This window comes from Propithecus coquereli, unplaced genomic scaffold (assembly GCF_000956105.1).
Source record: "Propithecus coquereli isolate 6110/MARCELLA unplaced genomic scaffold, Pcoq_1.0 Scaffold18, whole genome shotgun sequence".
Taxonomy (NCBI): Eukaryota; Metazoa; Chordata; class Mammalia; order Primates; family Indriidae; genus Propithecus; species Propithecus coquereli.
Genome location: NW_012142745.1, coordinates 427750 through 440028, shown reverse-complemented (window position 1 = coordinate 440028; position 12279 = coordinate 427750). Strand labels below are relative to the sequence as shown.

Below are 12279 nucleotides of genomic sequence, written 5' to 3'. Positions count from 1 at the left end.
CCACCCACCCTAGAATGAGGTTCAAGTGATACCAAGTCACTTGTCCAGTGTTACATGTAGCCAATCAGAGCAGAACCTAAATTTGTATCCTGATGAGTCCAACTTCAAGTGCTCTCTATTTATACCACCCTGTCCAGCATTTGGCCTGAGGCTAGTGTATTTACATACCATTGGTGTTGGGTTCCCACCTGCTTTTAAAGGCTCCATCTGTGGGCAGGGCTTTGGAGGACTAAGTTCACCCCCAACACGCCTATACACACATGCACTCACAGGGTTTGCCCGTTCATTTCTACAACTTCCCCTTGATCTGTTCTTCCCTGGACTGAGGAAGGCTGCCCACTTAGCCCCCTCCCTTTCTTCTTTTTTCCCCTGAAGAGAGACAGCCTGGGATCCAGGAAAAATATGAAACAAACCCAAACTGTTTGCTGGTTATTTTAAAAACTGCGTATTATTCAAATACCTTTGAGGCCATTTGTCCGCCTCCATTTCCTCTATATAATTAATCACTGTGCCAGAAATCTGATGTAGCATTTTTCAATGTGACTTCGTATGCCTTTTCTCATCTGACCCTCCTAATAGCCTCCAATAAGTGGAATTGTTGAAAGTTTATGATTTTGCTGTCTTGCATCATTTCTGGTATCAGGCACCCTATGTATTTGGGGACCCCCCCTCCCTACTTTCAGTCCAAAGTAGTTCAGTTGGGTCTAACACTCCCCTTCCATCAGAGAAGCCCATTTCTCTGACTCCTATGATTGGCTCAGGATTGGGCACATGACCCAAGCTGGACTAATGAAACTCAAGCCCTGGAACTACTGGAGGTAGTTTGTTGAACTAGTATACTGCCTGTAAGGCTGGAACTTCTAGAGATCATCTTTGCACTGCAGGGAGAAAGCCTGGCAGAGAACGATGATACAGAAGAAAGCAGAGTGGAATGAAGATTCATTCCCTTTGAATCCTTGGATTCAGCCATGCCTGAAGCCACCATGACATAATCCCACACTTCTCAACTTCATGAGCTGATAAATTTTCCTTTTGTTTTAAGCTGCTTTATGTTGAGCATTTGTCATTTGCGTCTAAAAGGGTTCTGATTCATTTATGGTTGTGGCCATTGTGGCCAGTGGTTGTCCTCTCCATTGGAAGGCGAAGAAACTGAAGTCAGGGAAATGACTTGCCCAAGGTCACTTGGATGCAGAATGACAGAGCTGGGACTGGAACCAAGGTCTCTAAGGCCAGTAATAGCTGCTGTCCCCCAAGCAAAATTCATGTGGTCTGACTGGTACTGGCCATTGCCAGCCCTAGGGGACTCATGTGCTCATCATTTGGGACAGATGGCCCAGTGGAAGGATCACACAAGGCCCTGGGAAAATGCTCCAGAGAACCGTCACCAAGTGCTCCTCGAAGCTGGGCACACCCAGAGTGAACTGCATAGTCCAGGGCCTAGTCTTGGAGCTCGTCAGCCCAAGTTAGCAGTGACCCAAGCACATCACAGAACACACAGAACTGCCCTTCCGGAACGTGAAGACCACGGCCCATTCCTCCGACCCCAGCTCAGGAGCAGCGGTGATCAAGGACAGTCAAGGTCCCCAGCCTGGGGTAAGGAGTGCCTAAGAGGGGAGGCTGAACTGTGGCCAGGGGTGGGAAAACTGTGCCCCGGGCTGGCCCCAAGGATGTATAGAGCTGAACCAGTGGCTTCCAGGGCCACTTTCAAGAGTTTTGCCATAGCCAAATGTCACCTTTACTTTGTACTTTCCTATTTCAATAAATATCTCTAATTACTTTCATGAACTGAAAACCAGTCTCACTTGTCAAAAATAAATATTGACCCCAAAGAAAAATACAATGAAAACAAAACTATGTTGTTAAAGTTTAACTAGAGATAGTTGCCAACTAAGGTGTGGACCTGGAGCCTGGCTCTTTCTTTTTAGAGAGGCATTAAAGACAGGCTAGCGCCATGCCCTTCACGTACTATGACTTCATAGGACTTCAAGGGCACATGCTGTGATCACATATAATCACCCCCCTGCGGCCAATGGTACACCTGTGCATCTCAAGCTTCAGCCAACACTGAGACAAGTAAATTGCAAACCCTGAACAAACACGCATGGGAAGTGAAGTAATATATTTAGGGCATCGTTCCTGACCAAAACCCCTGAAAGTCAAGAAACCCAAATTAGAGGGCCCAGAACCAAGACGAGAAAATAGCAAGAAGTTTCTCTGCTATTTTCACTCACGCAGCAGTCAAGACAAGTGATTGAGTGATCAAGCCTTGGTTAAATCATTCATTCATTCAACATTTATTGAGCGCCTACTATGTGCCAGGCACCGTGCTAGGCGCAGAAATACAGAGATGCATAAGATACAGTCCATGCCCTTAAGGATTCACAGTCTAGAAGGGGAGACAAACATGTAAACAAGTAAAATACAGTGTATTAAGTGCCACATGAGAAGCATTTACAAAGTGCAGAGGTAGCACTTTGAGGGGAGGGGCAGGGGGGTTGCCTTCCTGGAGGAGGGGCCCTTTGAGGGCATCATGAGAAATGAACAGGTGTTTGCCAGGCAGACAAGGCAGGAGCAGGGGAAGACATTCCAGTCTAAAGAAACAGCATGAGTGAAGGCACAGAGGCATGAAACTGCAAGGCTTGTGGGGTGGGAGACTCTACTAGTCTGGTGGTATTGCTAGAGTGTACCAGAGGCCGTGGCTGGAGAGGGTGGCAGAGGCCAGATGACGAGGGAAACTGAAGGCAGGGGGCATCTTGGAGGGAACCAGAGGCAAGCAGAGCCCGAGGAAATGCTGGTTCCACATGGGAAGAGAAGGCTCCTGGCTGAGCCATGGTGCGCCTGCTTGAGGACCGTAGGGTTCCTCACTGTGGCCCCCAAGGGACCTGGACCCAAGACTAGAGGAGAAGCAGAGCTGGAGGCAGGGTAAGCAGACGGGAAGGCCCCAGGCCTGGAGCCCCAGAGCAGCCACGTGTGAGCGTCTGCTGGCAGACCGCTGATCCCCGCACTCTGCTGCACAGAGCCCCTCCTCCCAGCCAGGATGGGGCTGAGGACCAAATGGGAAATCACATGGGAATGTTCTCGGCAAACTGCAAAAGGCCACATGAGTATCAGGGTTACAACGTATTATAAATCTTGCTAACTCAAAGAAGAAAGAGGCTTAGGATAAAGCAGAAGAGAGCAAGCTATAGAGAAGAATGCAGGCAGAAGGGCTGAGAACAAGGGCCAAAGTGAGAAAACTGCAGCGGCCAGGGCAGACTGTGGCAGACCATGGCTCTCTCTCCCCTGGGAGGGGGTGGCCCTGTGGGCCAAGGACAGGCGCAGAGGCCTATGGGCAGGACCAGGCCAGATGTACAGGGAAAGCGTGTGACCTGCAAGACTGTTGGGCTCCACATCCCAGCTCTGGTATCTCCTCAGCCTAGAGTGGAGATTTCCTTGGCAAGCAGGACCTTCCCTCTTCCAGGCTGGAGGGGGGCACTGAAGCAGAGATTGGCCAGACAGCCAGACTTCCAGCCCTTTCAGTGTTCTTAGGAATGGCTCAGTCTGAAAAATGCCTTCGCAGGGGTGGGGTGGGGCGGGGGCAGGGAGGCGTGGGGAGGAGGGCAGAGTCTCAGGAAACTAGTCTGGTCGTACCTCGGAGAGCCCACTTTTCCAAGGCACCACACCTTTGGCTCTCCGAGGGGCCGAGTTTCTTCCCCAATCCTGGATGGGGGAGGAGGAGAGTAGACTCAACCTGGGCATGGCTCCTGCTGCGCTGAGGGTTCCGGGCTACAGCGGGATGAGGCGTCCCCGAAGGAGGAGCTAATAGCAGCTCCATGTCCTGCCGGACCCTCCAGTCAGTAGGCTCTGGAGATGTCCCCAGGCCCTTTTTCCTCACGTCCTTGATGGCTCAGCCTCACCGTGTGGGGTCTCCGAGTCTCAGACCAGCCCTTTCCTCTCTGTCTCCAGGTCTCATCGCCTTGTCCTTCCCCTCCCCCGACCAGTGTGGAGGAATGATGCCCACTGCGGGCGCCGATGGAGGTGGTGGAGCTAGCAATGAGAAGGACAGTGAGGTGCAGGCGATGGGTGGCCTCCCCACGGCGGGGGTGGGCTGGGCGGGGGCATCACTTGCTCTTGTGCATGTCCTTCAGCCGGCGGAGCTCTTCCAGGAGCTGGGCCCGGGAGCAGCCATCGTCCCCAGTGGGGTCTGGGCCTGGGCCCAGAGCCTCCTGCAGTGCCAGGCAGTGGGTCCTCAGGAACGGGTTGTAGGAGCGCTCCTCTCCCAGGGTGGACGGGCACTGCAGAGCGAGAGGCACCAGGTTTGGTGGAGAGAAGATGGCAAATGAACCCAAGACATGGAAGTCTACTCCCAGCCCCCACCCCGTCCTGGGGTTCAAGAGTTGACTTGAAGGCCCGTGTCCCAGTCAGAGCTCTGGGGAGGGGGTCAGTTCCTGCTGGGGCTGAGTGTGCATGCCGCCCTCCTGGGCCCCGGGTCCCGCACCGTGCTTTTGCGCTCCATCCGCTGCCTCTGCACCCACTGCATCTTCCTCTCCCGGGCCAGGTTCTCGGGCTCCACCACGCCTGCAAAGCCCAGGTTCTCCTCCGCGTACTCGTGACCTGACAGTGGCCGTGGGGGCCGAGACCCAGAGTAGAGACAGATTGGTGGTGTGGTCAGGAGTCCTCCCCAACCCTGGCCCAGGCCCACGAGTACTGGACAACCAGGGAGGAGGGCAGCGCTTCCAGGAAAACCCCAACCACCCCTACCTGCTTCTCTAACTGCGGGCACAAGTCAGCCACAAGGGAAGAGGCAGCAGTGGTTCAGGGGAAAAGCTACCGGACTCGGAGCTGGGAAGCCTGCATTCCATCCCTGGCTCTGCCCCTGCCCAGTGCCCAGTGTGTGACCTCAGTCAGGTCACCACGCCTCTCTGAGCCACAATTTTCTCATTTGGCAAACAGGGAAAACAATAATGCCAATGGACACAGATGTCACTGCTGTGTTCCCGATTCCTAGAAGAGACCCTGGCATACGTTAGATGCACATAATGTATTTGTTGAGTGAATGAATGAATGAATTTTATGAGGATTAACTGAGATACTTGTGAATGTTTTTATAAACTACAAGGCAATGGTTACATGCAGAGTGGATTTACTGACTTTCCCCCAGATAAGCAAAAGCTGTTTTCTGTTCCAGGCTCTGGCTATGAACAATTAGCCATCTCTCTGGGACGCTCTGGGGCGTGCAGGGCTCCCAAGAGGCCAAAGGCTAGCTGGCAGGCGTCAGTGGTCCGAGAAGCAGAGGCGTTAAAGAGCCAGCACTCCAGAGAGAAGGGAGGCTGGAACTCTTCCCCCCCATCCCTAGAGGTGGCTCCCAGGAGCAGCCAGAGGTAGACCTGTGTCACCTCTGGGCCAGGAACTGGGTCGGCCTGGGCTGTAGGGGAGTGAGGTTGGGAGAGGCCCCCGGCCAAGCATGGGGCTGGGAGGTGGAGAGAAGTGGGGAAGGGGTGCCTCACCAGGCCACAGCAGGGTGTCATCCCCCAGCCCCAGCACAGTGTCCAGCGAGCTTAGCATTGTCTCTGCGGTGCCCTCAAAGGTCCGTCCTGGGTGGGTCAAGGGAGTATGTCACAAGGTGCAAGGATAACGCGCTACGGTATAAGGCACATGGAGAGGGGTGGGGAACAGCTTGTGCACGCCCCTCAACCATGGCCCTGCCAGGCCCACCCCTCCTTCCCAATGGGAGCTGGGCCTAACTGGTCACCCCGACCAAGCCCATCTGAAGCCTCCATTGCACACAGTGACATCTGAGTGGAGAGGGCTGCAGAACCTTCAGGCCGAGCTCTCACGGCCCCACGCCCTGTAGACGCAGGGCTGCCCTTTTCCACAGGGCGCTTCTCTGGGACTCCATGCAGCCTGGGACATGATCCTCAGCCACCCGCGGGATGGTCCTCTCACATAGGGGTTCTCAACTTTTCCTAACCATGTCCTGCCAGTCACTGTGTCAGAGAACCAGGCTCCGCCCAGTGGAAACAAATGCCCTGCGAGGACTTTACTCAGCCACAGGCATCATCTCCTGCCCATCACCACTGCGAAATCTTAAGCATACAGAACAAGATCCGGGTAACGCAGATGGAGTAACTGCCAAGGCAGCGTCTGTGCTGGAACCAGTGCTCCAGGGCGTTCCATGGGACTGTGGCTGCCCGGGCTTCTGTCCATCCCTCCCCTCCACTCCCGACTCTTCCCTCTTTTGTGGGAACTCACCACAGCCAGAGAGGAAGAGCAGGTCCCCTGAGAAGAGGCAAGAGGGACCCTTGTAAGGCTCCCCATCCAGTAGGTAGACCAGATGGCCTTGTGTGTGGCCAGGGGTGGCCAGAGCCCGGATCTGAAGCCGTCCCACGCTGACCACATCTTGATGACACAGGGGACTGGGGACAAGGCAGTAGGGGAGAGAAGGTACTAGAGCCTGCTCCATGCTGCCCACACCCCAGGCCCATGGGGCTGGTGATTTGCTGCCACACCAGAGAGAAGGCACCCTGGTGCCAGGGTCTCAGATCCAGGCCCATCAGGTCCTCTTTTGGAGAGGATGGCTGGATCAGTCAGGGGGCCCAGTGTCAGTCTTCAGATGGAGATGGGCTGGGATCTGCTCTCTAAGGGCCAGGCAGGGCATCAGCAAAGATACACCTGCCGACACCCCTGCAAGGCTGGGGGTGAGGGCAAGGGCCACAGGCCCCCCGTGCCGGGGTCAGGGACTTACTGGGTGAGGTAGGGGATGCCGTCCTGAGGGCTCCCATACACCCGACAGTCCCGGTGCCGCCGGCTGAGGTCGCGGTTCCCTCCGCTGTGGTCCCTGCAGGGCAGCAGACAGGTAGGAGGCTTCGAGGGGCAACTGTGCCTGAGCCTCCCTCTTCCCCACAGCATCTCCAGGCCTTTAAGCCCTGGGCTGTGGCTTCTAGACTGAGCCAAGCTCTCTACCCCTCTCGGCCTTTGTTCAAGCCCAGAATGTCACCACCCTCAATAACCTCAACCTGGCCAATGCCAACTGATCTTTCTGGACTCTCTCAGCTCAGGCTCATCATCCTCTAATTCACCCAAGTGGATCTGATCACACTCGCCTGGTGCCCCCACCCTCGGTACCCTGTGCCAACTGCCACCTAAATATTTGTAATTTTTATATACTCCTATACAGGGCAGTCTCCCCTACTGGACCTATAATTTCCTCTATAGAAAAGATCCTAATAAGTTTTGCCCTTGCCCAGTGCATAGTAAGTGTCTAATACCTGCCCATGAAATGAAAGAAAGTGACTGCCTGCCCTTCTCTGGGGCTTCTGACTCCTGAGAAGCGGAGTGGTGAGAGGCGGGTGGTGGGAGACCACCCCCTCCTCTCTGACTCTGCTGGTGCCCAGGTGATGTCATGAGGAAGGTGGGTGCCCGCCCATCTAGTCTTCCAGACTCCCAGCCCGACAAGCCCAGCTGGGGCATGGATGGGCCAGCGAAGGTGTCTGCATCCAGTCCCCCCGCCCCAAGCCCCTTACCAGTGCTTGTGGGTGCAGAGAATGGCAACCAAGGTGACGCCCTCCTTTTCAATGGAAGCCTGGGGGAGAGAGGAAGTCTGAGCCTGGGGGAGCAAGATGCAGGGGGCGGTGTGGAGCAGAAAGAGCCTGGGGTATGGGTGCTGGCGGAGAGGGGAGGAGAACCGGGAGAGAAGAAGTAGGGGTGGGGATGGACCTAGAGAGGAGAGAGCTGGGAAAGGACTGGGGGCAGCAGCTGAGACCCAGCATGGGGCATGTGGAAGTGGGGGAAGTGGGAGAGGGAAGTGGGAGACCCGCAGAGGGCATGGACGCAGAGTGATAAGGAATGGCAGGGAAAGATGAGAGAGCCAGATACCAGCGGGTCAGGAAGAGGCCTAAAGGCATGAGAGCCAGCCAGAGACCCTAGACCCACAGTCCTGGGCCAGCACCCCAGCCCTCTGGCTCTCCCGCCTCCCCCCTTGGCCCAGCCATGCCCTGGATGCTGCCCTCCCCTGGGCTGTGTATAAGCTGGTGTGAACATGGAGGGGGCATATTCCACAGGCAGAGGGACCAGGGCCAGCCCCTCTCTAGCAAGGGGAAGATGCCAGTCCCCAGCGGTGACCCCAGGCACCCCCCCGCCCACGTCCCCATGCCCCCCTCACCTGCACAGCCCGAGGGTCTGAAGGGTCCACAGCCACAGCCAGCCGGGCCTGGGTGTCAATGATGAGGTAGCTGTAGTTGTCCGAGAGGACGGGGATGGGAAGCACCTTCACTCCTGGGGGGCAGAGACGGCTGTGGGTGGGTGACGGGCAGGGGGCACATGAAGGAAGCAAGTGGGAGCGGGGGGCACAGTGTGGGGCATGCCGGCCAGGGCAGCCCAAGCTCACCATTGAAGAGGCGGGGCTGGGCTTTGGAGTGGCCTTTGGGGTAGCGATTCCGAGCCCTGCGCAGCTGCTGCCGGTAGAAGAGGTACCCAAGCCAGGTGCGGGTGTACAGGCTGTACCTACAGGGGATGGTCCACGGTCAGCCCCCCAGCTCTTCTGGAGCCCTCCGTGGTGCCTGCAGGCCCACATCTCTACTCCCGTGGCCACCCCCGAGTCAATACAATTGCACCCTTGCTTAGTGCGTGCCTACCATTTGCCCTGCTCAGGACTCAGGACAAGACGGAGAACAAGACAGACATGCTCAGAACCTGCAGACTGCCAGGGGAGACGTGAACTGCGGAATTCACAGAAGAGACTCGGAGAGGGAGGGGTTTAATCTAGCCCGAGGCTGAGCCCCCTGATGAAGTCACATTTACAGAGAAGGGGGAGTAGGAGATAGGAGGCTGAAATGAGGTAAGGAAAATATTAATATTTCAAGAAAAGTCAAACTTTAGCAGGCATCCCAGTCGTCTGCGGGGCCTGTTAAGGACCACATTCCTGGGCCCCCTCCCAGGTCTGGGGTGGGGCTTGGGAATTTGCATTTCCAACAACTACCAGGTGACGCTGCTGCTGGTCCAGGGACTACACCTTTGAGAACCACTGGGATAGAGGAAACCATAGGCAGAGGCAGCAGAACAGCAGGACTTGTTTGAGGAAACTAGAAAGTTCTGTTTAGCTGCTTAGTAGAGGAAGCAGTGAGAGGTGAGACTAGACCATCTGCCCTGCCCTGGCCATCATTCCAGGCCATACCAGGCTACATGGTGAAAGGGGGCATAGAGAACAGAGGGGACCTGTGAGTGACAGAGTCCTCCAAATACAGAATGCCAGTATGCAGAGCCGGCTGCACGGGTGTGCGACCGGGGAAGTCACACAGGGCCCCTCGCTCAGAAGGGCCCCACAATTGGTTTAACGCTCTGCTGTCACCACCTTGCAATTCTTCATGCTTTATCTTGACCTTGTGTCTTGTAAGTGGAGTCTGATAAGACAGTGGGACATGCATGCGAGCAGGAGATACACAAAATATGCGTGTGCTCCGTCCCTTGCCTCCCATCCACGTACAGCATCTGCAACGCCCCATGAGCACAGAGCTCTGGGAACCCACCAGGTGTGAAAGTTCAACAGGACTCAAAGTGAGTGCAAGGTAAGTGCACATCTCTGACCCGAGAGGCTAAGCTTTCAGCTCAATCTAGAATTTGCCTCGAGAGGACACATCCTGGCAAATCCATTCTACAGGCGTGGGGAACTTGAGGAGGCTGTGAATCGTTCCTGAAGGTCTCTCATAAAGAAGACAGCGGCGTTCTAAGAAACACAATGAGCCAGGAATACTGCAGCATCATTTTTGACTCTTGTCACCACTCCCTCAGCCACACGTTATCCACCCATTTATGCTGCATTTATCCTACAGGTGCACATCACCACACTCAGCTAATTTTTAAAAATTTTTTGTAGAGATGGGGTCTCACTATATTGCCCAGGCTGGTCTTGAACTCCTGGCCTCAAGGGATCCTCCTGCCTTAACCTCCCAAAGTGCGGGATTACAGGCATGAGCCACTGTGCCCAGCCCATAGACCCTTTCTTAGGAAAAAAAAAAAAAAAAAAAGAAAGAAAGAAAAGAGAAGAGAAGAAAAGAAAAGAGAAAAGAAAAGAAAAGATTTGTCTACATCTACGTGGAAAAGACACTGAGTTTTTGAGAGTGGTTCTCAGTGATGAAAATACCAGTAATCCTTAATGGTTCTTTTGCTTATCTGTATTTTCTGATTATTAGGTAATGTCTTCAAGTACATGCAATGCTTCTGTACTCAAAGAAAGAGAGATTGAGAGGGAGGAGAAAAGAAACAGAAAGAAAGAAACTCTAAAGGAATCTTGTGGTTCAGCAATAAGATTATTTTCCCCCCACGACCACAACTACACACAAAAAAAGTCCCGTATTGTTGGATACTTAGGTTGCTTTTATTTCTTTTTCTTTTTTTTTTAAACATCAACAGGCATAAACAATGTTGGTTGAAAAGGAAATGCAAATGCAAATGCAAAAAAAGAGGCAGAAACTGATTTTAAAAATAAATGAAAAATAGACATATATGCTTAAAGCTATATTAAGGGTTACAAAACTACCCCACAGCGCACCTGAAGCGTCCATTTAATCATTTGAGACTATTCTCGGAGAGAGGGTGGACTACAGCAGACTGGAGGTGGGGTGGCAGGTGTCAGACAAAAGGGGAATTTCCACCATCTTGAGGAGAGGGGCACTTTCTCCCTCATTCATTCCTTCACAAGCATTTACCGAGGCCTGACAGCCTGTAGGCGCTGGAGATACGGTGACTAAAGCAGACCAGCTCACTACCGTCCTGGCACATCCATTCTAGGGGAGCGGGGAGCTTGAGGAGGTTTTGTGAGCCTTCCCTGAAGGTTCCTCAGCAAAGACCCTCCCTTTGCCTGGGTTGGGGAAACGGCTGAGCTCAGGTGGGCCATGTGTTGGCTGCCTGATCACCAAGCCCCTGTGGTTCTGAGGCTGAGATGGTGCAGAGCACGTAGGTGGGGGGCCCTGGGGGACCAGGAGCAATGGTGGGAGCGCACCGGAGGCCTGAGCATCCCTGCCTTGGTGCCATCTCCTGGGCAGGCCCCTTACCTGGAATATCCTTCCCTCTGCTCCTCCAGATTCTGCCCCTTGTCCAAGCCTCCTGCTCCAAGAAGCCTTCCCTGACCGTCTTAGCTCCCCTTCTCTCATCCTGGTCCGAATACACAAATAACACTGGGAGTACCTAACGCACAAGAGCACAATCTAACACCTGGGTGCCCCGGTTAAATCACCCAAGTATGATGAGAAAGAGGACATTTGCATAGTCTCAAAGTAGCTCCTTAACAAGATAGCCACTAATTACAGAGGAAGTGGAGAAACCTGGCCCGACTCCACCTTCAGCCAACGATCAAATTAAATCTTCACAGTAATGACATAAATGACATATATCATTTGCCTCTTTTTTTTTTTTTTTGTGAGACAGAGTCTCACTCTGTTGCCTGGGCTAGAGTACCATGGTAGCCTAGCTCACAGCAACCTCAAACTCCTGGGCTTAAGCGATCCTCCTGCCTCAGCCTCCAGAGTAGCTGGGACTGCAGGCACCTGCCACCACACCTGGCTAATTTCTTGTTTCTATTTTTAGTTGCTTGGCTTATTTTTCTATTTTTAGTAGAAACGGGGGTCTCACTCTTGCTCAGCCTGGTCTCGAACTCCTGACCTCAAGCGATCCTCCCACCTCAGCCTCCCAGAGTGCTAGGATTACAGGCATGAGCCACGGCGCCCAGCTTCCTTTTTTTTTTTTTAATGAAAAAAATTTTTTTGAGACAGCATCTCTCTCGCTCTATCTGCCAGGCTCACTCTGTTGCCTCATGCTTACAGTGGGATCGAAGCTCACTGTAACCTCAGACTTCTGGGCTCAAGGGGTCCCCCTGCCTCAGCCTCTCAAGCTGGGACTACAGGTGCGGGCCACCATGCCTGGCTAATTTTTCTATTTTTTTGTAGAGATGAGGTCTCACTCTTGCTTAGGCAGGTCTCGAACTCCTGACCTCAAGTAATCCTCCTGCCTCAGCCGGTATATGGGAATTCTTTGTACTATTTTGGTAAGTCTGAAATTATTTCAAAATGAAAAGTTAAAAAATAAAATTAAATAAAATCACCCTTTCCTCTCTGCCCAACACCACCTTGCACCCAAGCCTGAGTCTCGATCCTGTCTTTACTTCTTCCTACAGGGCTTATGGAAGGAGTACAGGCTCTGGCAACAGAAAGATTGGGGCTCTAATCACAGCCCCTCCCAGCTCTGTGACCTTGGACGTGTCATGGGTCTTACAGATAAGGTTCCTCATCTATAACATGGCAATGCCAC

General features: G+C 53.6%; 1 protein-coding gene across 1 annotated transcript in view; it reads right to left on the bottom strand.

The window, feature by feature from the left end:
- Positions 1-2270: 2270 nt before the first annotated feature.
- The window catches only part of PNKD (paroxysmal nonkinesigenic dyskinesia), a 20837-nt gene continuing 10828 nt past the window's right edge, over positions 2271-12279 (bottom strand). Inside the window, exons 2-9 of the mRNA XM_012642542.1 lie at positions 8366-8481; positions 8141-8253; positions 7503-7561; positions 6725-6817; positions 6232-6395; positions 5487-5573; positions 4478-4593; positions 2271-4274 (exon numbers count right to left, since the gene is read on the bottom strand). Of these exons, the coding sequence (XP_012497996.1) occupies positions 4101-4274; positions 4478-4593; positions 5487-5573; positions 6232-6395; positions 6725-6817; positions 7503-7561; positions 8141-8253; positions 8366-8481 (922 nt within the window). The 3' untranslated portion in view covers positions 2271-4100. The remainder of the gene's footprint in view (positions 4275-4477; positions 4594-5486; positions 5574-6231; positions 6396-6724; positions 6818-7502; positions 7562-8140; positions 8254-8365; positions 8482-12279) is intronic.